Source organism: Panulirus ornatus, chromosome 45 (assembly GCF_036320965.1).
Source record: "Panulirus ornatus isolate Po-2019 chromosome 45, ASM3632096v1, whole genome shotgun sequence".
Lineage (NCBI taxonomy): Eukaryota > Metazoa > Arthropoda > Malacostraca > Decapoda > Palinuridae > Panulirus > Panulirus ornatus.
Window position 1 is genome coordinate 5,416,513 of NC_092268.1, and position 22,488 is coordinate 5,439,000.

Here is a 22,488-nt window from a genome sequence, read left to right on the forward strand (position 1 = left end):
GAGGGAGTTCCAGATGGGAACAGGCATCAGAGACACAGACACTTTTGATCAAATTGGGGCAGTTTAGCAAGTATTAGTGAAAAACCTAGAGAATACTATAAAAGGGTATGTTGCATGGATTGGTTAAGATAGGGAGCATATTTAGTTATAGCAATATAAATTTGGAATTCTTTTCCTCAACAGTGTGCATGAAAGATTGCTGAATGCTGACGAGGACTTTCAACTGAAATTGTTACTTGTTTAATCATATCACATTAACCAACATCCACAGACAATCTGACAGGGCGAAGACCATTGCCACCTGACAGCATAACTTTTATCATATTCACTTTTCCATGCCAGTCTATTGTTTCACAAAGAAGTTTAGTTTTGCTTATACCTTTATGTCCTTCTATCTCACTAGGAGCTGTCCACATATCTCCTGTCAGTAGAAAAAGATAACTATGAATGGCAGTAGCAGGGGACACTGGACATCATCCCTTTTCATCCAAGAAAAGGAATAGAGGAAGGAGCCAAGTCAGAAAATTTTCCTTTCATGGCTCATTTTTTGTAATTGGCACCAACTCACTCACACACGAAATAGCAAATATATATATAGTTTAATTTTCCAAAAGAAGGAACAGAGAAGGGGGCCAGGTGAGGATATTCCCTCAGTGGCCCAGTTCTCTGTTCTTAACGCTACCTCGCTAACGCGGGAAATGGCGAATAGTTTGAAAAAAAAAAAAAAAAAAAGAAATATTGGAAAGATAAAACAGAAGGCGTGTTGGTTAATGTTAGGGTTATGCGTTTAAAGCTTCTTTATAAAAAGTTAAACAGAATGAAGAAAAATAGATAAGTTACAGTATTCAGGCAACCTTAAACACCTCTTCTGTCATTACAAAATACATAAACAATTGTTCTCATACCTAAAATAAACCAATTGTCATAACACTCATCATCTATTAAGTATCCTATGCTTTCCCTTGCATAACTAGCAACACCATGAATCAGCCCTGATCACACACCTTTGGCTTCATTCCAAAGATTCCACTACTACTCAGCTTTGTTCCCACTCATGGGATATATTCATGTTGCTCATTCAAAGAATATCCAACGGCATCAAGCTTGCTATTCATCCAACACTCCATCCAAAAACACAGATTCTCAGTGACTGTTGTAGGAAGATGCAACCAAGCTGCCTGCACCCAAGGCAATCTTGTTTAGGTAAATGGTGACCCTATCACATGCAGTCTTCCTTTTCATTCATGATTAAAAGCCAAAAACTTCTGATCTAACCCATAATCAACAATCACTTACCATCTTGTTTCTTATCATCAACCCATGTTAAGTGTTTTAAAGTGAAACATGAAACTTCCAAAATTATAAAAGTGCTTCTTACATTTTTTGATGCATTTACTGGTAAAGCCAGCTCTGCTTCTACCATGTTTATCAACTTCTTTTTTGCTGAATAGGTAATTTATAGCCAGAATTTACTTTTTATTCTCAAGTATATTCTTTCCACAAAATAAATCACCGGTGAGCACGAGCATACACGTACAAATGCAACTAAAAATACCAATCATGATAATATCTCTTCATATTGAATATACATTATTCATATGAAGTGTACTGATTATGCCAGATATAAAAAGATAAAAAATTACATCATCACATACCCCACATACCATCCATACTCCTGTAGGATCCATTCAAATTGCCTTGTTTGTTGGAAAAGGTACAAAAATATGATCAGTTTCCTATTAGATGTATCACAATCATAAACTAATGCATAATTACCACATCATAATTACTGTATATGAATTTCATGTTATACAATATATACAAAGGAACAAGTATATAATATCTGACAAAGTCTACTCCATGTTCATCAACCATTCCACATGAGTGCTCATTTCACCATTTTTCTAAGCTGTGCTCATTTCCTTACTATAATGCACAGAGGATAAGTTGTACTAATTCTTCTGTATACAGCATTATCATACAGAAACTTTACATGTTTCCATAAATACTTTACAGAGAGCAGAGAGCAAAAATTAATCAACTGTACAACTTTAGCACAAACCATAAAATGCCAGACAAGTTGCCATGTCGGGAGACAGGCTCTCATGTACCATTTAATTAATTTAACCAATCACAATTCAAAAATCTTTAAATGTGACCTATTTATAAATATAAAAAAGGCTTATTTACATATTTTCAGCTATCATCACACGAAATTAGATATATCATTACCTTACTCTGCATGTAATATACATATACTCAAGATGACACCCTACAGGCTACTCAAAAATACATCTTTTAATGAAATCACAGATATGTTTAAACTTCTGAACATGCTATGATTCTCATAGGATAACCTCACTTAATATTATGACAAAAGACTTCATAAAATGACTGAGTTATGTTCTTAATACAACTGTGTTCCTGAGTTACTAATTAAAACTGTAAATGAAGAAAGAAAAACAATCCATCTCAGTGATAAACCAGACGAAAGGTTGGTTGAGAATAGACGTTTCCATTCTTCTACCGCTTGGTAAAGTCACACACATTACAGCCACTCCTGAAAAATAAATAATTTATTACCTTAGATTCTGAGGAAACCATCAACAGATACATAAGTCTACCAAGCATCCAACTTACAATTCTTTTTTTTACAGATGGTGTATCAAACATCAGCCTTAATTCTAAAGTCCACTAAAAGAACCTGTGAGGCAAATGATCACATAAAAAATACAGCAAATTCTCACTCAGCCACAGCATTTTGGCAAGATGATAAAACTTAGGTTTGATACATACAACAATTTTCTGCTTATGGCTGGGGAAACTAGCTTAGAACATTAGTATTCAAAACTGCTGTCTAGAAAAAGGCAAACATGTATGAAAAAAAAGATCCCTTACGAAAAGGCACTGGTGTTTCCTCAGGACCCCTTCTGAAAAAGTACTCATGTTATGCCAGGACCCCTTCAAAAAGGCACTGGTGTTACTCCAGAACCCCTTCAGAAAAGGTACTGCTGTTACCCCAGCACCCCTTTTCCAATTTCATTATCAATTACAAAACTTTCTAAGTTTATCAATTGCTCCTCATTCCTTCCTTTAATTTATTGATATCATTAAATATTACATCCCTACTAATCCTTTCAATAGCTTTAAGCACTCATGATATATGACTGATCTTTCACAATAATGAAATTAATGATAATACAAATTTTCCTTAAAGTATGATCCTTGAATAAGAATTTATCCTGAGAAATTTAGTGCAAATGCTCTGCTTTATAAGAATACAGTGAGGGGATGGATTATTTTTTTCTGAATTTCCAATACCAAAGAAAAAGAAGTCACTGGGAAACACATCGAGGGACTTCCAACATTGAAAATAAAGGTGACTACAGATGCTTGAAAAGTGAATCCTCTACTTAGCAACTCACAAGACAGTTTAGGTTCTATCTAGGGGTGAAAAGGTCTTATAACTAAACTCTTAACATACAATAAATAATAAGTAGATTTGGACAAGTCCAGACTGATGTGTAGAATAAAAGGAAAACCAGAAACAGATTAATCTGACTTTTCCCGTACTCTGAAGAAAATTCCCACATAGTTAATCACATTAAGTGAACTAAACATATAATACACACAAACATACACACACACACACACACACACTCACATGATTTTCAAAGTAACAGCAGCAAAATAATAACTAACAGGTATATTCATCATTCTGTTTAACACTCCACAAAAAACTAAACTAAAAAAACAAGCTATGGAAAACTTTGGAAGATGAATATTTTCACAAACCAAGAGAGCCATTGATGAACTGTGACAGAACAGCATATCTGCAGAAATGTCAGTCCCGTCGCACTTTGCGTGATGTACGTAATCGTGCTTGTCTCAGCTCTTCAACCGATGGACTAGTCTCCTGATGATTCCCCAGAAGTTCACGGATAAACTTGAATCTTGACAAAAACAACCACCATACCACATACCATCCTGAGAGGAAATGCCAAATGAATTCCAATTACTAGACATCAGTAACTGAAAAATAGCATCATTTCATTTCTCCAAGCACACACATAAAAAAAATCAGCTTTCAATCTATTACCCTAGTCATGTATAAATAAACAACTGAGCTATACGAAAAAATATGTGCTCAGAATAATGGAAAATTGTTTCTCTCCAAAATGGTGTCCTATGAGCTATAAGAAAATGTCCATAATCTCTGGATGTTAAACGCCCCTAACCTCCCACCATCTCTAAACACCTTAACAGCAATAAAACATAGAGCTCTTAACTGTAACTGTTCCTGCATTCACTCAACATGACACAAAGGTACACAGCAAAATCGAATATCATCCAAAGCTAATAACAATGTGGAGCTAAACCACACATTTACTATACTTTCTTTTTCAATCTAAACGACCTGACAGTGGTCAGGGTTATGAATACTAATTTTGATGCATGAAAAAACAGGTAATTTACCCCCCATCTTCATTAAACTTCACGGGCACATCTCGCTTTATCTAAAAGTTTGTCAATGCTATTGATAAATACTTATTAATCTATTCATGATTATCTTTACCAAAATACAGCACATTCCAGATAAACATGATTCTTTTACATTCAATGCGCTCCTTTCTTGGATTTACAACCCTTTGGTAACTCATCACCGCAAAATAACACTTGGGTGACTCAACTGTTTTAACACGACTCTCTGGTGACTCAACACCGTTACAACACGACCCTTCAGTGACTCAACACCGTTACAACACGACCCTTCAGTGACTCAACACCGTTACAATGCTACCCTCTGGTGGCTCAACACTCACAACACAACCCCTCAGGTGACTCACCACTCACAACACAACCCTCTGGTGACTCAACACCGTTGCAACACGACCCTTCAGGTGACTCACCACACTTGCAACACGACCCCTCCAGTGACTCACCACTCAACACGGCCCTTCAGGTGACAACACTTGCAACACGACCCTTTCAGGTGACTCACCACTTGCAACATGACCCTTCAGGTGACTCAACACTTGCAACACGATCCTTTCAGGTGACTCAACATGACCCTTCAGGTGACTCAACATGACCCTTCAGGTGACTCACCACTTGCAACACGACCCCTCAGGTGACTCACCACTCAACACGACCCCTTAGGTGACTCAACACCGTTGCAACACGATCCTCTGGTGACACCCCTTGCAACACGACCCTTCAGGTGACTCACCACTCACAACACGACCCCTCAGGTGACCCTCTGGTGACTCAACACCGTTACAACACAACCTTCAGGTGACTCACCACTCACAACACGACTCCTCAGGTGACTCACCCCTCACAACACGACCCCTCACCCCCTCAGACGATGGGTCTCCAACATCCCCCCCCCCCCATAACCCCACTCAACCTCTCCCTCATTAGCCTTACCGAAGGCCACGAAGATCACCACCAGGCTGACGGAGGCCACGACGGAGAACCAGCCAATGAGCATCTCTTTGCCGTCCATAATTGCCCTGCGTCGTCTTAATAAGCCTTCATCGTTCAGCTGTAACCACCAGCGCCACTTAAGACGTGACTGCTGTCAGTCAGTCAGCAGTGGAGAGACACCAAATTTGCGTTTTTGGTTGGTGGAGACACGAAGGCGGTATGAAGGCGCGTTCGTACAACCCCTTGCTTTACCTCTTGACAACATTGAACTTTTAGCTTTTACATGATCAAATATTTATTAAATATATAATATTTTCTTAAAATTAGAAGAATATTATATTTCTGGAACAATAATAATTTAATTTATTTTATTTTATCAAGAATTTTATATTCTTTATTATATTATTTATGTCTTCAATTTAAATTAAAAGAATATATTACGCATGACGTGCTGACGGTGATCCACTTATCTTGTTGCCATGGCTCACGCATCTTGACTCTTTCTATTTATAAAAAAAATAGTCGAGAGGTTTCTGGATCACATTTATAATAAAGAATATGATGAAATTAGATGACATTTCATTTCTTCAAAGTTTAAAGCTCTCATAAGTTAGAAATAACATACTTTACAGGAGGGTTAGAAAATGGCATATAATTGTTAAAATCACTTTGACTAATTACAATATGACAAGCTAAGCCTAATTTCCCGTCTGCGTCTTTAATGAAAGATTCATATATCATTGGAGAAAGATAATGGTGATGCCAGTGTGAGAAGACATTGTCAATGGATTGAAATAGTACTGTAACTATTTTTTGACGCCTGTATACAGTAATAGACGTACCCCGCTCTCTAAGTACGCCATATGTCCTCTTTAGGAAATAAATTCAGACTTTTACCAAAGTATTTTTCAGCCATTCATGCAGGATATACTTTATTCTTCCTCTCTAATGTTCATGAGATGCAAAATATTAGTGGAGATTGTACCATACGAACAAAACATAAAACCATTTCAAATTGAATAATGCATATTCAACCGGAGATAAAGTAAATATGACTACATTAAATACGTCAGTTAATTCACTTATGAGCTGTCACGTGGTGTTATTTCCTTTTGAATTATTTATACAAGTGTCAATTCTCTTAATTACCCTTGAATTGTTAGAATAGGCTTATAAATAACTTTTTACCCTCTACATTTTTATTTGGAGCATATCTAACTTACATTAAAGGTAAATAGTTTATATTGGACTATTATGAATTATTAATTTTATCTTTATACAAAGGGTAGCTTGTATTATACTACTGATCCCTGGGGGTTATCGTAGCAGACGACGCACCAGCTGGCAGATGTCAACAGCCGATAAGAGGTGACCAACATACTGCACAGTGGGAGAGATATTTCTTGATATTTGGCGATAGAGAAGCTTTATGTGAACTCAAAGGCAACTTAGAGAAAATATGAGCGGAAGGACGAGGTCACGTCAGCTGCAGATAATCACTCCCGAGGAAGAGCTGGAAAACCTTCGAAATGAAGTAAGTGACAAGATAGCGAACCATTTCCGCTCCTACTGTGATCGGGTGAATGGCAAGTCTTTACGAACTTATAAACTTAGCAGAGCTTAATGTGGTGCTTTATTTAATCCTTTTATATGTGATATAAAACTATTATATAGTTTATTAGGATAGATGGGTTTTTTTTTCGCAGGTATTCCTTCATGACCTCCCATTACCTCAGGCAGACCTCACTATGGTCATTTCACCTGTAGACGACCTCACAATCATATCACAACACCCTTGATATCACAGTAGTAACATCAGACACGCAACACTACCTCACACAGTTAGGAGCAATGGCCCACCCAGAGCACAATGTCTGTATCTACACACGAGTCTTCAGTCCAACTTTTTTTTTTAACCCCAGACTGACATGACTCCAGCTCTCACCCCCTCCAGTCACCTAGAATGGAGACAGTCTTCCCTACTGGGCGAAACACCAATCGATCAGGGCATCACATTTGACACACACAACATTCGCTTCCGACACCAGTAACATCACTGTAAAAGCAACACACAAACTAAATCCCTTTCAGCATAGTAACTGAAACCACATTTGAACAATAAAAAGAATCCCTCAGCATCCGATACAAACAATTTGTCTGCTTTACTTTAGGCTATGCCTTACCTGCCAGGTTTTCCTACCCTCTCAAAAGAAAATATAACAAATTTACAAACAAAAAAATAGTATGTTGAAAACAATCATTGGCTGCCTGACAACCACAGACACTCAACACCTTCACAGTGAAACAAATATACATCTAATAAAGTCGCAACTTAACAGTTGACTCTCACTTCTGTGTAACAGCATTCGACCCCACCCACCTGAACCACTCCATAAGTAACCACTAACCCCAAAGCAGAAATGAAAAGCTTACCCTGCCTCACCTTCACTTAACTCATAGATCCCCTGACCTTCAACAAATATAAAACTGACCAACCATACATATTGAAATAACCCGAAAAGTACTAAACGACTGACGTTCCAACTCGGCCTTGAATTCCATCCAACAGAAACCACAGTTATAGACAAATCCAAGTCAAACTGTACCACCTAAACTCTGAACGTCACCCATCACTACAACACTATAAGCACCGCACTAAGGACCTACCACTCAGTCATTCTGCACTCTTTGCACATAGATGCACACACGGTATCACAACACTTTATGACATAGATTAGAGCATTCAGTTGTTCATGCTGTTTTGGTTAACATTTAAAAAAAGAATTGATAAATAAAAATGTTGGCTTATCTTGCAACAAAAATATCATCCATTCTTAACTCTGCTACTTATGTAGACACTGAAAAAAAGGGCAGTTAGACAATACCTGATCATGTTTGGAGAAAAATTAAAGATTTTTTTCCCTTACTAACAGGTGGGTGTTTTACGGCGTGCAGTGGAGAGTAAGAGTGCAGCTGTGGGGATTCTCCGTGCAGAACTACAGGAATGTCAGAGGGAACGAGATAAATTTCGCACATTAGCAGAACAAGGAACATTACACAGGTCATCCTCTACTGTCTCGAAGGTGAAATACGTATATTTCAATTCTCACTAGGTACTTCTTGTCCTGGAGTATTATCTGTATCACTCTTTACCACTCAGTGCTTTCTGTTTCTTTAAATGTAATTCTGATTGTACTTGTAAGATCATATTAATAAATACCTGTTCATGCAGTAGAAACTAAACTGCTGGGGAAAGAAAACATTACCACTCTTCAGCAGAAACTTAATATCCTTACATCTATTCTTATTTCAAATAATCTATATAGTGCAGCCATATGTGTATCCATATATAGTATACATCGCAAAATTTAATTTCTGAACACTAGATTTGCTAAATTACTGTAAATGCTTGCAGTATTTACAAGTTTAAAAGACTGTAATACAAAAGAATATTTACGAGGTAGGACCTCAAGAGTGTAGGTTATTGTGAGTTGCTAATCCAATGCATTTTTGATATGTATGGAGCCAAGACATGGATCTGTGTGGCTACTAGTTGGATGTAAACCAGAGTGACTTGGGATCACTGGGTACATTGGTACAATATAAAACAAAGTTTTAGGCTTGGGTAAGGACTAGAAAAGACAACAAAGATGGGTGAGATGTTAGAATAGGGGAGGCTCAAATATATATATTGCTCTTCTGTACTTTATTTGCATTCAAAATCCAGAATAAGATGTAAACATATATTCAAAGAAACCTTGTTACTTATTAGGCAAATTTGGGTATGGCATGGACGCTTCATTATAAAGATCCATAATATAGAAAGACTCATCTCTAGAATATAGCCTTTGTAATTTTTGGACATTTGCTAGACAGGGTTGATAACCAACAATCCCCAAAAATTGACTCTCTTCTAAAAATCTGAAATTGTGTCCAAATGGTAAGGATTCTAGGTTAGGTTATCTCTCAGACATTAGGGTATTTTTGTTATAAATAGTTAAGGCAGAACAAAGGCAAATCTTTGAAGTCTTTTTTGTAAATTGTGTAAAGGTAGAAACAAATATGCAAGAAGATAGCGAGTCTAGAGGCTGAGAATTATGTACAATTTCTTACATACATATGATCTATATCTTGATGTTTCATATTTGTCCACAGCCAGCATACTCTGATCCTTGTAGATCAGCAATGTTAAGTGGATCAGATGGTACTCTTGCACAGCTGTTATCACAGTCCAAAGAGGAAAACAAAATGCTACGGCAAGATGCCACTGAATTGCGTTGTAAGCTGCATGATGCTCAGGCTGATATCAAGGTAAGAAAGGTTACGAATTTTTATGCCTAGTTTTGCCGATGCAGTGCCCTACATCTTTAAGGAGTAAAATCTATCTCTAAGTCACTTTTTGTGCAGAAAATGTAACACTTCAGATATACAGAGTACAGAAACTAGGGTACAACCCTTGGTTGGTGATTATATAGTCACTTCTTAGGTCAGTACTGCCAAGTTGTACATTGCATATAGAGATAAATGTTACCAAGTTGGTTTGTTGATTTTGCTTTCACCAACTGACTACTAGGGAATTTGTGATATGACCAGTACACACACACACATACCTCCATGAGGATACCACTCGCAGTCTCTGTAGGTCTTTACCCCCAGAGCCCGACTGGGTCCAGGCAAATAACATCTCTCCGATGTTGTACAGCATTATATTATTAATACCAGTTCACCATATTCACAAGACCTGTAATGCTTTACACATTACTCCTGAACTAAAGACACTGAACGCTTACTTCTTGGTTGTCCTATATTCACCCCACAAAAATGAAATCACATCACCACATTTTGTGACCTGTAGTCCTACCCAGTGACTGTGGCTGGCTACCTAAGCATTGCAACATTCCCATAGGAGTTCCTGGGACAGGAATGTAAGTTAATGTACATACATACATGACAGGTGCTTGTGGCATTTCAGGGGTCTGGTGATACACAACATTTACATTTAATTGCCAAAGCTTTAGGGAAAAAATTTGAAGTGAAGACATCACACTTTGGCACTAGGGTAACCAAAACAGCTACATTTATGTATTAATATACATGCATTGCAGGTAATACATTGTGTAGGTATATTACTTTATAATTATGGGATGACATGAGTGTCACACTTGTGAATATCATGCCTGAAGTATAAAGCATTTTTTTCTGACCCATATTTGTCATGTGTTATAGCTTCTTTCCTTACTCCTAAGGTTCTGCGTGAGGAAATCCAACGGTCACGAGGTAGTGAGGGTCGGCGAAGAAGCCATGTGCACACCACCATGAGTCAGTTGGCTCATCAGGAACGAGAGCAGTTCATTTCACAAATGGAGGAACTCAATGCAAAAGTTAGTTAGAGAATTTGTGAAATCCACTGAAATTTACAGATTGGCTTTTAAAGGTGACAATTAATCCAAACCCAGAATCCCATGCTAAAATGGGACACTTCTATTTTAGGATAAACCCATCTTTAATACAATGTTGGAAAACCTCCTTTGGAATATCATCCTTTATGTCCACTTAAAATATCATGATTTCATTAATCTCACAGAAGATTACTAAAAACATTTGCTTGTTTATTTGCTAGAACTACATCAGTTTTTTTAAAATCTCACCTTCTTTGTGAAGGTATCCTCTTTGATGCTCGGAAGGTTCAGTCCAGTTAAGAAATGCAACATTTTAGAATGTTGGCAGCCATTTTAGGGTTAAATATGATCCTTATTCTGTCTGTCAAGACTTTTTAATTGATGTTACATTTTCAGAGTCAGGCTTTAGAGGGGGATGTGCGAGGTCTGGTAGAGGAACGGGAAGAGTTAGTGAGGGAGCTAGATGCATCCTATCACAAACTCCACCGCCTCAACTACATTCTCAACACTGTTCTCTCCAACACTTCACCTGCCTCCACAACAAACCCTCCAAAACGCATCATAGATCTTGATGCTGTTATTACTGAGAACAGGTCAGCAATAATAAATTTCTTTCCCTCTTTCTGTGGTATCTCATCTCCAGTATTGGCGTAAAGTTCCCCAGGATGTGCTGCCTGGACCCTAGTTCATAAAATCGTATAGCTTAGGGAGCCCAGGCAGCATTTGTAGTGTGTGTGTGTAATCCTGTCTTCTTACACAGCTTATAACCCCATTGATGGCTAGTGCATGAACTATCAATAGTCAGTGACTACTTCCCTATGACCTTAAGTAATTTTCATTAGAGGTGCTCACTCATTCTGCAATGGCATTGCTTTTGTGGCACGTTTTGCATTCACTGAATAAGAGGATCAGAATAGACTTTCCTAATTACAGCGATGTGAAATGTAAGATTTGTCTTCAAAAAGAGGTTTAATAATGATATCTTACATGTAGGTTGGAATTTAGTTTTCCGTTATTTCTCACAGTAGACACAAATTCAACATGACTGAATATGCTAGCCCCATATGTCAATAGGATCCTGTTATGCTTGAGGAGGATGCTTTATATAGTAATGATCCTACTCAAAAGAAACACCGTATGGAAAACAATCAAAACTAAGTACTGGCATTGTAATCCTGACACTTCAGAATGTGTCTAGATAACAGGTATGTCTACAGGTTAGAGAGAACTGTGAATTTGTCGAGCTTGAAGAGTATTATCTTAATACCGTATTTAATGCATGTTACAGATACCTGCAGCAGCGATTAAAACAAACAGAAGAAGAGAAGGTTTTAGCTAAGAGCAATGCATCAAAGTACAAGGTACAGTAATGGTAAATTACAGCATTTCTTAGTATTACTTAATGTTTGAAGATGACATATCTAAAACAAAGTTTTCTATTTTCAAGGAATTATGTGCATGTACCATGGCCTTTTTTCATATATTTATAGCATAAAATATTTTCACAATGTTCTTCAACCATATTTACCCCAAACCATGTTTGTATGAACAAGTTGATATCAGAGGGGTGTTACTGGGCTCTGCCTGTTAGAGCTTACACTGCGTATGAAAAGTTGACTTTGGCAGGGCTGCATCATTAAGACTACAGCCCTTTTGCACTCTCTTTTACTTCCTGTTGAGTAATATTTGTTTTTCTACCAATGAGCTACGACTGTTCACATGCTTGTGTACAGCTCAGAATCCATGACATGACAATATAAGGACATTACTGTTCACATGACTTGTGTACGGCTCAGAATCCATGACATGACAATATAGGGATACTTGCAAACAATTGGTCACAGATGGGGTTCCTGCTTTTAAGAAAGGATGGTGGGTGAACCATGATGCATGATTGAGATTATACATATGTATTATTTCAAAGGAATATGGTCACTCTCACCCTTCTTCACTGGCCTTTTCTGTTGGAAGAAATAGTTTTTCCTGTGTTCTTAACTCGTTTTGGTAATGTGACATATTCACAGATCTTTACTTCAATCAAGAGAATCAACTTCCCAGTGTTGAATTGCTTCCATAAACACACATGAATCCTTGTTTTGCAATATCAGCAAAGTAATTGCAAGTTGCATGGATCAGCTTCACAAACTACATTTTAGAATCCATAGAAACATGTACAAACTATACTTAAGAAACTGTTACTAAGTGATAAATTCAAGATTCGCTGCAATAGATGACTGTGCTATGTAATCTAACTTACCATAAACAGAGGGTATTAAGACACAATGGTTTGTTGGTTAGCATGATGTGCCAGTGCAGCCATTTTGTATATGGCTACTGCATTACCTTTAATGGCAAAACAGATGACTGTTGAATTGATCACACCATGTAAATATGTTTAAGAAGTAACAGATACTGTTTAGTTTCATGAAACCATTGGTGATGGAATTTCTTGTAAGTTAACAGAGGACCATAATCAAGAGACCTCTGACCCATGAAACTTTATCAATTTCATTTTTCTTCTCCACTCCCATAAGGCTGCACTAGAGAAGTGTCGTTCTCAGGGATCACTCAAGCTAGGCACTTCGGAAAACCTCATTGTAACGCCTCAGCAAGGTAGTACTTTGATTATCTTTTTGTAATTAGCAGAGGGATATTGAGTCAATGATTCTGTTGTACATCTCTCTCTCTCTCTCTGCATATTTAACACTCACTAGCGTTGTTTTTTTTTTCTCTCCATATACTTTGCTTCATCAGATAAAGTGCATATTAAATGTCCTATAATCATTTTCACTTTATTCCTGCAATACACAGAGATGTATATACTATATATGATAAAGGGATCTCTTTTTTCCCTAAGTTGCTACGAGAAGAATTCTTGATAACCTCACAGGTGGTCTCCCATCAATAACAAATACAATTTGCGTCTGTTCTATATATTCTGATTTATGAATCACACCTTTCTTAATTGTTGCAAGAGGTCACAGTTATGATACATACAATACATATAATGTTTGAGTTACATCCTCATTTCCAAGCAGGGTTATCCATAATAATTATTATATTGTTGATTAGAGATCAATTTGTAATACTTTCTACTTTTGTTAAGTTTTATCTGATTCTTAAGTAAGGGTTGAGGGTGATTTAACCAGAATGAATAAACCATCGACTAATAAGCAGTCTTTAACATGGAAATCAAGATACGCATTTTTCATCTTTTTCATTACGAAAATTTTACAGGTTAAATAACAGATTTATGAATCTTTGAATATACTATCTATGTAAAGGTAAACCTCAATTTTTCAGTTATGCAGCATCTTTAGCACTCGCAAAGTGTTTTTCCTGATTCATAATGGTGAGCACAATATGCTTTTCTTCACATACACCTACTACTTTCACTTAGATGTTTGTTGGATGCCCTTATAATGCCAGAATTTGTGAGAATATCACACAAGTAAATGAAAAAAAGATGGAACTTTAATATTGCAAGTTCAGACAAAAAAATACACAAATATTTCAATAGTACATTGTAAACAAAGCAGCAGCTCTGGAAACTTATGAGCCATGTTGGTGCTAATTTCGAATGGACTGGACTAATGTTTTTGTGATTTTAGAAGCTACCTGTATTTATATATTATTCAGTATTATTACAGGAAGCAGACCAAATTATTCGCAGATTTTTAAAATCTGGTAAATTCTAACATTAGTAGTAATTCTGAAGGTATTAAAAAAGATCCTTCTTAAAATTAATACAATTTTGTGTATGGCCAGTGTGCGAGTTGCTGCACGACTACCGTGGAGAGGTGGGAGGAGCAGCAGAAAGTGATCTGAAATCCTTGTGTGTGGCTCTTGTTGATGCTCTTAACCAGCGTTCACGGGCATTACGGACTCAGCGCTCTGCCAACAAGTGAGTTACTATACTATTGCTGAATTTATGTTCAATATTTCATTACCTGAATGAAACAAGCCAGTTCCAACTCCTGTCTAATGCTACCAACCTCTTTAGCTTTCATCCAGACATTTTGCATGCTACTGATCCCTTGCATTTCTACAGTTGAAAACTGACACTATCTCTGATGCCCATTCCCTCCACGAATCTCTCTGAAGGGAGTGGCCACAGCAAAAGCCTCCGTAACTGGTGAACTCCAGTGCTGCTTCTTAGCCTTCAGTGCCTCATCTTTAACAGGCCACTGGCAGAGGGCAACCCGAGTGCACATACACACACACACGAAATCCTGATCAGCCTACCGATGAATTTATGCAGTTGTCATCAGTCTTATATCTAATCTAAATCCTGTAAGCTTAAACATGTTGTTAGTGTTCTTGGCTTTAATTTCTAATCTGAAATATATCAAGTACTGGTTGAAAAGTGGGTTGTACATAGGTTATAAGAAAAGATTAGAAAGTGATAATAATAGCTGAGTTGTATGTATGTGACACTCATATGGTGATGATGTAATGTAAATGTGGAGATAAGGAACTGTCCCTCTGTGAAGGCGAATGAAATTGTTACTTTTTTGAATAGTACGCTTACATGTAAGTTTTACAGATAATAATTGTAACCAGTTATTGCATGTATTGATTTCATATGACAGAATTATAGGAAAGAATAAATTTTTTGAAGTTTGAGGTAGTCCAGTTTGGTATAGAAATTCATTAAGCTTCACACAGATGATTACAGCCATAAGTGGTCATGATAAAATCCTATTTCTAGTGGGTAGGGTTAGTGGAAAACAATGTTGGAACATAAAGGAAAGTTATACAGATGACTTTAATAACTAAATGGACCTTAGTGAAATTTCTTGAATATTCACAGTAAAAGCTGTTATTACAGATTTGCATAAAGGTCACTGCATGAGATAAGAATGAGATAGTGTTCATATTATATAGATAAATCAACAGTAAACAGAATGGTTCCTAAAACTGTCACTATATATATATACTGTTCCGTCAGGTAAATTGGAAAAAGCTGGCAAGAATGTTTGGTCTGTCTGAGAGTGCATTTAAGAATAGCATTTTGGCAATTAGGATCAAAGTTCTCATTTTCAAAAGTGTGACATTAGTTTGAATGAAGAATTCATATATCTTGATGAGTTTGGGTATTAGGGAGTAATGGTTAGGACAAATAGTAATAGGAAAGCCAGTAATGGTTAGTACAAAGAGTAATGGGAAAGCCAAAGTTGAGTAGTAGTCATGTAAAGGTGGAAAACGAGGGATGTCATGAGACCTCTTGTGAGTGGGAAGAATATAGGCATAGAATGACTTTCGGCTTCAGCTTTTCTGCTTTCATCCTTAATGAACTTCACTGTTAAATACTGTTTCTACACTCATCCGCAGCCTCGAATTAGTCCCTATTTGAAATGATATGCCTTATTAAATATTCACCAAGACCATATATATATTGCTGGTGGTAGATTAATAGGAAAGGTATTACAACACTATGCATGTGGCACTGGAGTTCAAAGGTAGGCTATTATATAAGCAGCATGTACTGTACTGGGAAAAGTTAAACTTAATAAATCGATCTATTCTCAACAGGGTTTTGGTGACCCGAGTAGCAGAGCTGGAGAGAAGATTATCCACCATTGGAAGTCCTGAGGATACAAAGGTGGTTGAGAATGTAATAAAGAGCACAGGAGCTGAAACTCCAGGATTACAACTGGCCTCCCTCGGCCTAATGGATGGCTACACTCCTCCAGCAGGACCCATTACAAAGTACAATGAAGACATCACACAGGACCCTCGTCTAGAAAGATTTGTAAATGCTCTCAGTCCCAGAAAGGAGCCAGGGGAGGGCGTGAAAGATGACAAAGATCTTGATGAGGGCAGTGAAGATAGTAAAGTGAGTGATAATCTGAAAAATAGTTCTAATGAAAATGGGTTAATTTTGAGAAGGAACAGCAAAGACACATCAAACATTCCATACAGCAAAATAAAACTACAAGCTTCAAACAGTAGTTTAAAAGATAGCACTTCAGTGACTTCCAACAAAAATGCTTTAGTCCAAACCAAAAGTGATTATGAAAAAAAGGTATTCAGTGTTGAGGAGAAAGTACAGTCTAACAAAAGTGACAGACAAGTTATGCATGTTAATGAATCTGTGGATGACTGTGAAAAACTCATTATACCTCAGGATGATTCCGCACACAGTGATAAGAGTACTAGTAAATCTAAAGGAATAATAAAATCGGTGAAAGGAGGTAAAACTGGGAGGAGGGAATTGCTAGGACTTAATTGTGCATCCACCAAAGAAACAAACGTGCACAATACTCTTGACAAAAAAATGGCACCTTATGTTAATCCTGAAGATGATCTGGAAGAAATAATACCGATTGATCAGTTAGATTCATATATAAGAGAAGTTCAGCTCAGGAGAAAACAGCTGGTAAACAATGTGCCAGATAATGCAAGCAAATCAGGTAATGATGTAAATGGTACATCAAATTTCAGCAACAATGAAGAGAATATTACCCATTTAGAGGACGACACTGCAGAAGGTACTGACCTAGTCGATGAAGTTGAACCTTCAGCTAGACAGGTGAAGGATGTAGATGAAAGAGATGATGACAGTAGTTTTGACCTTAATATTAGTGATTATGATAGCGATAATGACAACTTAGATGTAGCTTTGCAAGAATGGCAGAATGATTTTGGCAAAGGCAAAATGCTGAAGATTAAAGGGAGTCCCACAAAAGATCTGAAAGCTAAGGGAGCTGGAAGGAAGGACGGCTTTAACTTATGGCGAAAAGACAGTTCACCTGAGACAGAGTTGTCATCTGCTTTACAAGATTTATTAGATAAAGCCACTGCTGCCACCCTCACTAATGGGACGAACTGCACCTAACTCGGTGAATTGAGTTTAACTGATGATGGAAGAAATATGACAAAGTTACCAATCTGCATAAGTATGTTTTCATAAATAACAGTGCAGTTTAATGTAATGTTTGGTACTGCAGTAAATGGTTAATAGCATGGATTCAACTATGATGGAGAAGAGAGGGAAAAATTGTGGAGTTAATAGAATAAGGCAAGATGGGATGGAGAAAAACAGTATGAATGTATAAAAGGTAGATGTGAGCAGGAGTAAATGGAGAACACTGGACAAGTACGTACGTTTGAAAAGGCAAGAACAGCATAAGAAAAAATGAGGATGATCATTATATGTGTATGAAAATAAGTGTTTGTGTCTGTATCACAGTTTGCATGCAATTTTCTACTGGGGTGGAATGTGGGATATTAGATAATGTTTAATTAATTTTGAAATTATTCATATAAGGACTAAGAAAACCAAAGATGGATTAGTGATAGGAGGCTTAATGTACAGTTGATTTCAATGTATAAACATAAATATATCTTAAATTTAAAACCTAATTCAAGTTTTGTAGTTGGTTGGTTGTAAGTGTCTGACTTTCATGCACTTTTGAAAGCATGAATGTTATTACATAATTATTCTTGTGAAGAATAATATATAATTCTGCTACTGATCTCTATAAAGGATGGCAGATATAAAGTTGTTTCTGGCATTCATCCATATGGCACCTGTATTTCATTAGAAGACTCTCATATATTCTGAAATTCCCTTCATTTAAGTGTCAATCTTGCCATTTACTTTCTTAATTCCAGTACTCCCACACACACACACACACACATACTTTCATTAAGATTTCTACATAAAGTTCTTCCTTTTTATATGTCTAGCCCTCAAATCATCAAAGCCTAGATACAAAATCATAACATGGTCACACCAGTCTCACTGACGTAAATTTTTGACAAGAGGGTTCAGCCAATAAACATTTAGATGTACGAGTCACTAGTTCAGAGACTATCATTATGAGCCATTTAAACTTCCCATGATATTCATATATTTCGTTGGCATAATGAGTTTTTCATAAAAAGAATCTGAAGTCCACAAACTTAGTGAAACACCATGGTACATTTACTTTATTTACAATTATGCAAAGACCAAATTTTATGAAAGAATCCATGTACGACCAGGACCTTTCTAAAGGCTCCAGTGGCAGGGAAATGTACTCCCAATGATACAGCCTTTCCAAAGGAGACTTTTCACTCACTGTGCAACCTTGTGCATGCAGAGTCCGATTACATTCCCCTGGATACACTCACACCACGATTCAGGTCAATCTAGCTTATAGCTTTATACGTTCATAATCCAAGGGATGATAAGAATGATAAGCTCTGGCATTAGGTGAAAAGCTGATGGGTTTTCCTTACCCCTTTCAGTCCTGTGTTAAAAAAGTTATCTTCTCCAGCCCAATGAATATTAGCTAAAGTTGAGGTATTAGAAAAGAATATCAATATGCCATTTTAAACCTATGCATTATGGACATAAAACTTTGACTTGAAACTAAGGCACATACATCTTGGTACATCACAGCTATTTAAAGCATCTGTGAGTCCAATGACCATTTCATCATTTTCCTCTCTCTTGCTGGGATATTGTCTTCCTTTAATAGATTCAGAATAACTCTTCATCTAGCTATCTCTCTAATGCCCAATCCCTTCATGAACTACCTCAACGGGATGGCCAAAGTAAAAGAGGCTTCAGAACGTGAACTCCACTGCTGAATCTTAGACTTTATGCCTCATCCATAACAGGCCACTGGCAGAAGGCAACTCTGGTGCAGTGAATAACTCTTCAAGGTCTTCTGGTATGTTTAAATGTGAAAGCTGGCTGTTATTGTCATCTGACCCCACAAAATTGCATTTATCTAAAATATATAGCAAGGCAGGGGACCTGCAACATGCTCCCATCACAGTTTTTTCTGAGTAACTGAGCCTTGTGGATATTACAATGGGCTGTTAGAAGTGCTGGTAACACATAGCATCTATGTATGCCTGTTAAGAGAAGAGGAAGCAATGGACCCTTCAAAAGTGGGTATGAATATTTAGAAAGTATAATTATGACTATCAGAAACTGTACACTGAGTGCAAATTGGACTGAGAGGGTAAAACTCTGATAAAAGAGAAAAAAACTGAAGAGGCCTGATAGCACGAAAGATACAGATTAAGCTTTTGAAGTTCAGAAGCACACTTCTCTATTATCTTCAAAGGGTGTGCTCTCCAAACACGACAGTTTTAGTTATCAAAGTGCCTTTCTTCCATGACGTTGTAACTTGAAAAGAGAATTGAGAATTAAGAGTACAATGTTCGAGAGCCAATTCTTCAGGAGAATCTTGAACCAAACATGAACAAACTTCAATGAGATCACCCAAAGTTTCAAAGTGAGCTAGTGGACAATTCTTAATATGTCAAAAACTAACATGACTGGAAAACAGTCCTGATAGTAGCTCCATCAACTAGGCAAAAAAACTAAAATAGTCTAATCCTCTTTAAGTTCAGAACATGGCAAATACCTCATACAACAATGGAACAAAAATGTCAATGCATTGCAAGCTGCATCCATATTAACTCAATCCCTCTGAATTTCTCATCTCTTTCCAGTTTCCTTATGCTTTGACAATACCTTTTCTGGTATATTTCTCATCACTTTCCAGTTGTCCTACAGCTTCAATGGTACCCTTTCTAGTAAAGACATTCATAAAAGTGCCTTAAATTCTCTTCCAGGTCCTCATTCAGTTTTTCAGTCCTAACAAATATTCCAAACTACATGCTCCTCAATACCCATATTTCCAAGTGCTTCTGTGACCATCTTTTACAACTCTGTCAACAATAATTCATCCCGGCTAAGCATACTGGTTTATTATTTAGAAGTTTAAGAGCATTTCATTATTTGTCATTAATCAAAACATTATTTAGAATAAAGCATTGCACGATAATTTTATGGTAACAGGCATTTTTCTCCTAACACCCCTCAAAAGTAACTGAGAAAAACTTATAATTCTTGTGTTACTTTAAAGATATGCATATACTGGGGTAGCAAGTCTACTCTAGAGCACCGGGCATCCCAAATCTTTGCCAGCTTGTGAGGCTGAGAAACTATCCTACAAATTCAATTCCCAAAAATGATTTAATGCTCGCATTGACTTGATCCACCCCATGTTAGCTGGAACATTTACTAGTAGAAGATATATAAAATGCTATCATCATTCAATTATATTCCTGACATCTTCCTGTGTCTTCCTCTTTTCATACCTTTAGCATATACAACAACACCAGTGTGTACATCATATCTTTAGCATATACGGCAACACCAGTGTATACAGTAGACAAGCATGTCAAACATACTTGTCTGATTCAGGTTTACTAGGCAGTTCATAAAATGCTTCTACACACATATCATGAGTCTGATCATGGTGACCTCTGAAATAACAGAGAACATATCAAAATGTTAAGCCTGCCACATCATCTTGGTAGCTGTTGTAACAATGGGCTGTGGAGTTCAGCTTTGTAACTCAAAGTGGATGATTCATTTAGTTCAGTGTCAGGATACAAATGTCAGTTGTATTATTCTGTGAAATATTCACTTATTCTCTTACAAATATGTAGCATATTATGATAAATTATATATAATTTTTAGTAATAAAATCTTAATCTACCTATATCCTGTTTTCTTTCATGCTATACAAAATTTTGAGCAGGCATACAGTGAACTTAATGAGGCAAGAGAAGAAACATTCTCTTCGTGGGTACTTTGTTCTTGGTTACTTGACGAACTTGACAGAACAAATCTTTCAGAAACTGTTTCTATCATGCCTATAATCGACATTTGTGTCCAGCTTTCTGCTTCATTCTTATTTGCCATATTACTCATTTATGCCTGCCTGATGACCAGAATTTTATCACAAGGATATATTATATCTCCGCCCACAACGGAACTTGAAAAAAATAATCAGTACTATATGATACCCAGGGCCACTGCCATCATTGGTCATGGATTACTGAGAAAATGTATTCATGTTAATGCATATATAAAGAAATGACTAACAAACTAGAAGTCCCCATGGCCATTATCATTATTGGCAAAGGATTAAAAACATATCCATGTCTACATAAATGAAATAAACAGCAACCTCCCTTCTGACCTGGTCTCCACCAGATTTACACTCATCTGAAACTATAATCTCATCTCCGACACTACGAACACTAAATCAATATATCCAAAGACCACCATCCCCATGAGCAAGATGCAACTTCTGTAATGAAGATGCTAAACACTTAATCTTCAATCGTCCTGTATTCACTTCACACAGTAATGTGCACATCACCACCCCTTGACTCGTGGTCCCACTTGGTTCCTGAAAGTGGCAGGAACCTTGTAAGATGAGATCCTGGGGCAAAAAAGGTAATGTCACCTACACTGAGGTTGAATCATCAAAATACAATCTCGCTGAAGAGCATCACATTGTAAAGAAATCCATCTTTTACTTGTTCCTGTTGATAGGGCAGTGTTGTTTGCTAAGTCAGAGGGAAAGCCGAAAAGAATGATGGGCCATCATGATGTTTATAAGATAAGGATAGTGAAAGTGACTATGAATAAAAGTAAAACAGACTAGTTTTTATACAGGATTAGCCCAAGAGGAAGATCACACTCCATCTTGAAGAACTGGAAGTAGTGGATGAGTTTAAGGACCTATCTAAGAGTAAAGTTTAGTAAAGATGACAGTGGAAAAGTGGAAGATGAAAGGAGAAACAGGCAGGAGGAGAAAAAAAGCAGGTATGCTGAAAGATCCAGTGTAAAAGA

General features: G+C 37.0%; 1 protein-coding gene across 1 annotated transcript; it reads left to right on the plus strand.

Annotated features, from left to right (window-relative positions):
* Positions 1–6,761: 6,761 nt before the first annotated feature.
* LOC139762859 (uncharacterized) lies at positions 6,762–21,328 on the plus strand. Its single transcript, XM_071688081.1, has 9 exons — positions 6,762–6,964; positions 8,364–8,513; positions 9,586–9,741; positions 10,677–10,811; positions 11,226–11,422; positions 12,118–12,190; positions 13,364–13,442; positions 14,598–14,733; positions 16,365–21,328. Exons 1-9 carry the CDS (start codon positions 6,890–6,892, stop codon positions 17,668–17,670), a joined length of 2,307 nt encoding a protein of 768 aa, XP_071544182.1. The 5' UTR covers positions 6,762–6,889; the 3' UTR covers positions 17,671–21,328.
* The last annotated feature ends 1,160 nt before the right edge of the window (positions 21,329–22,488 follow it).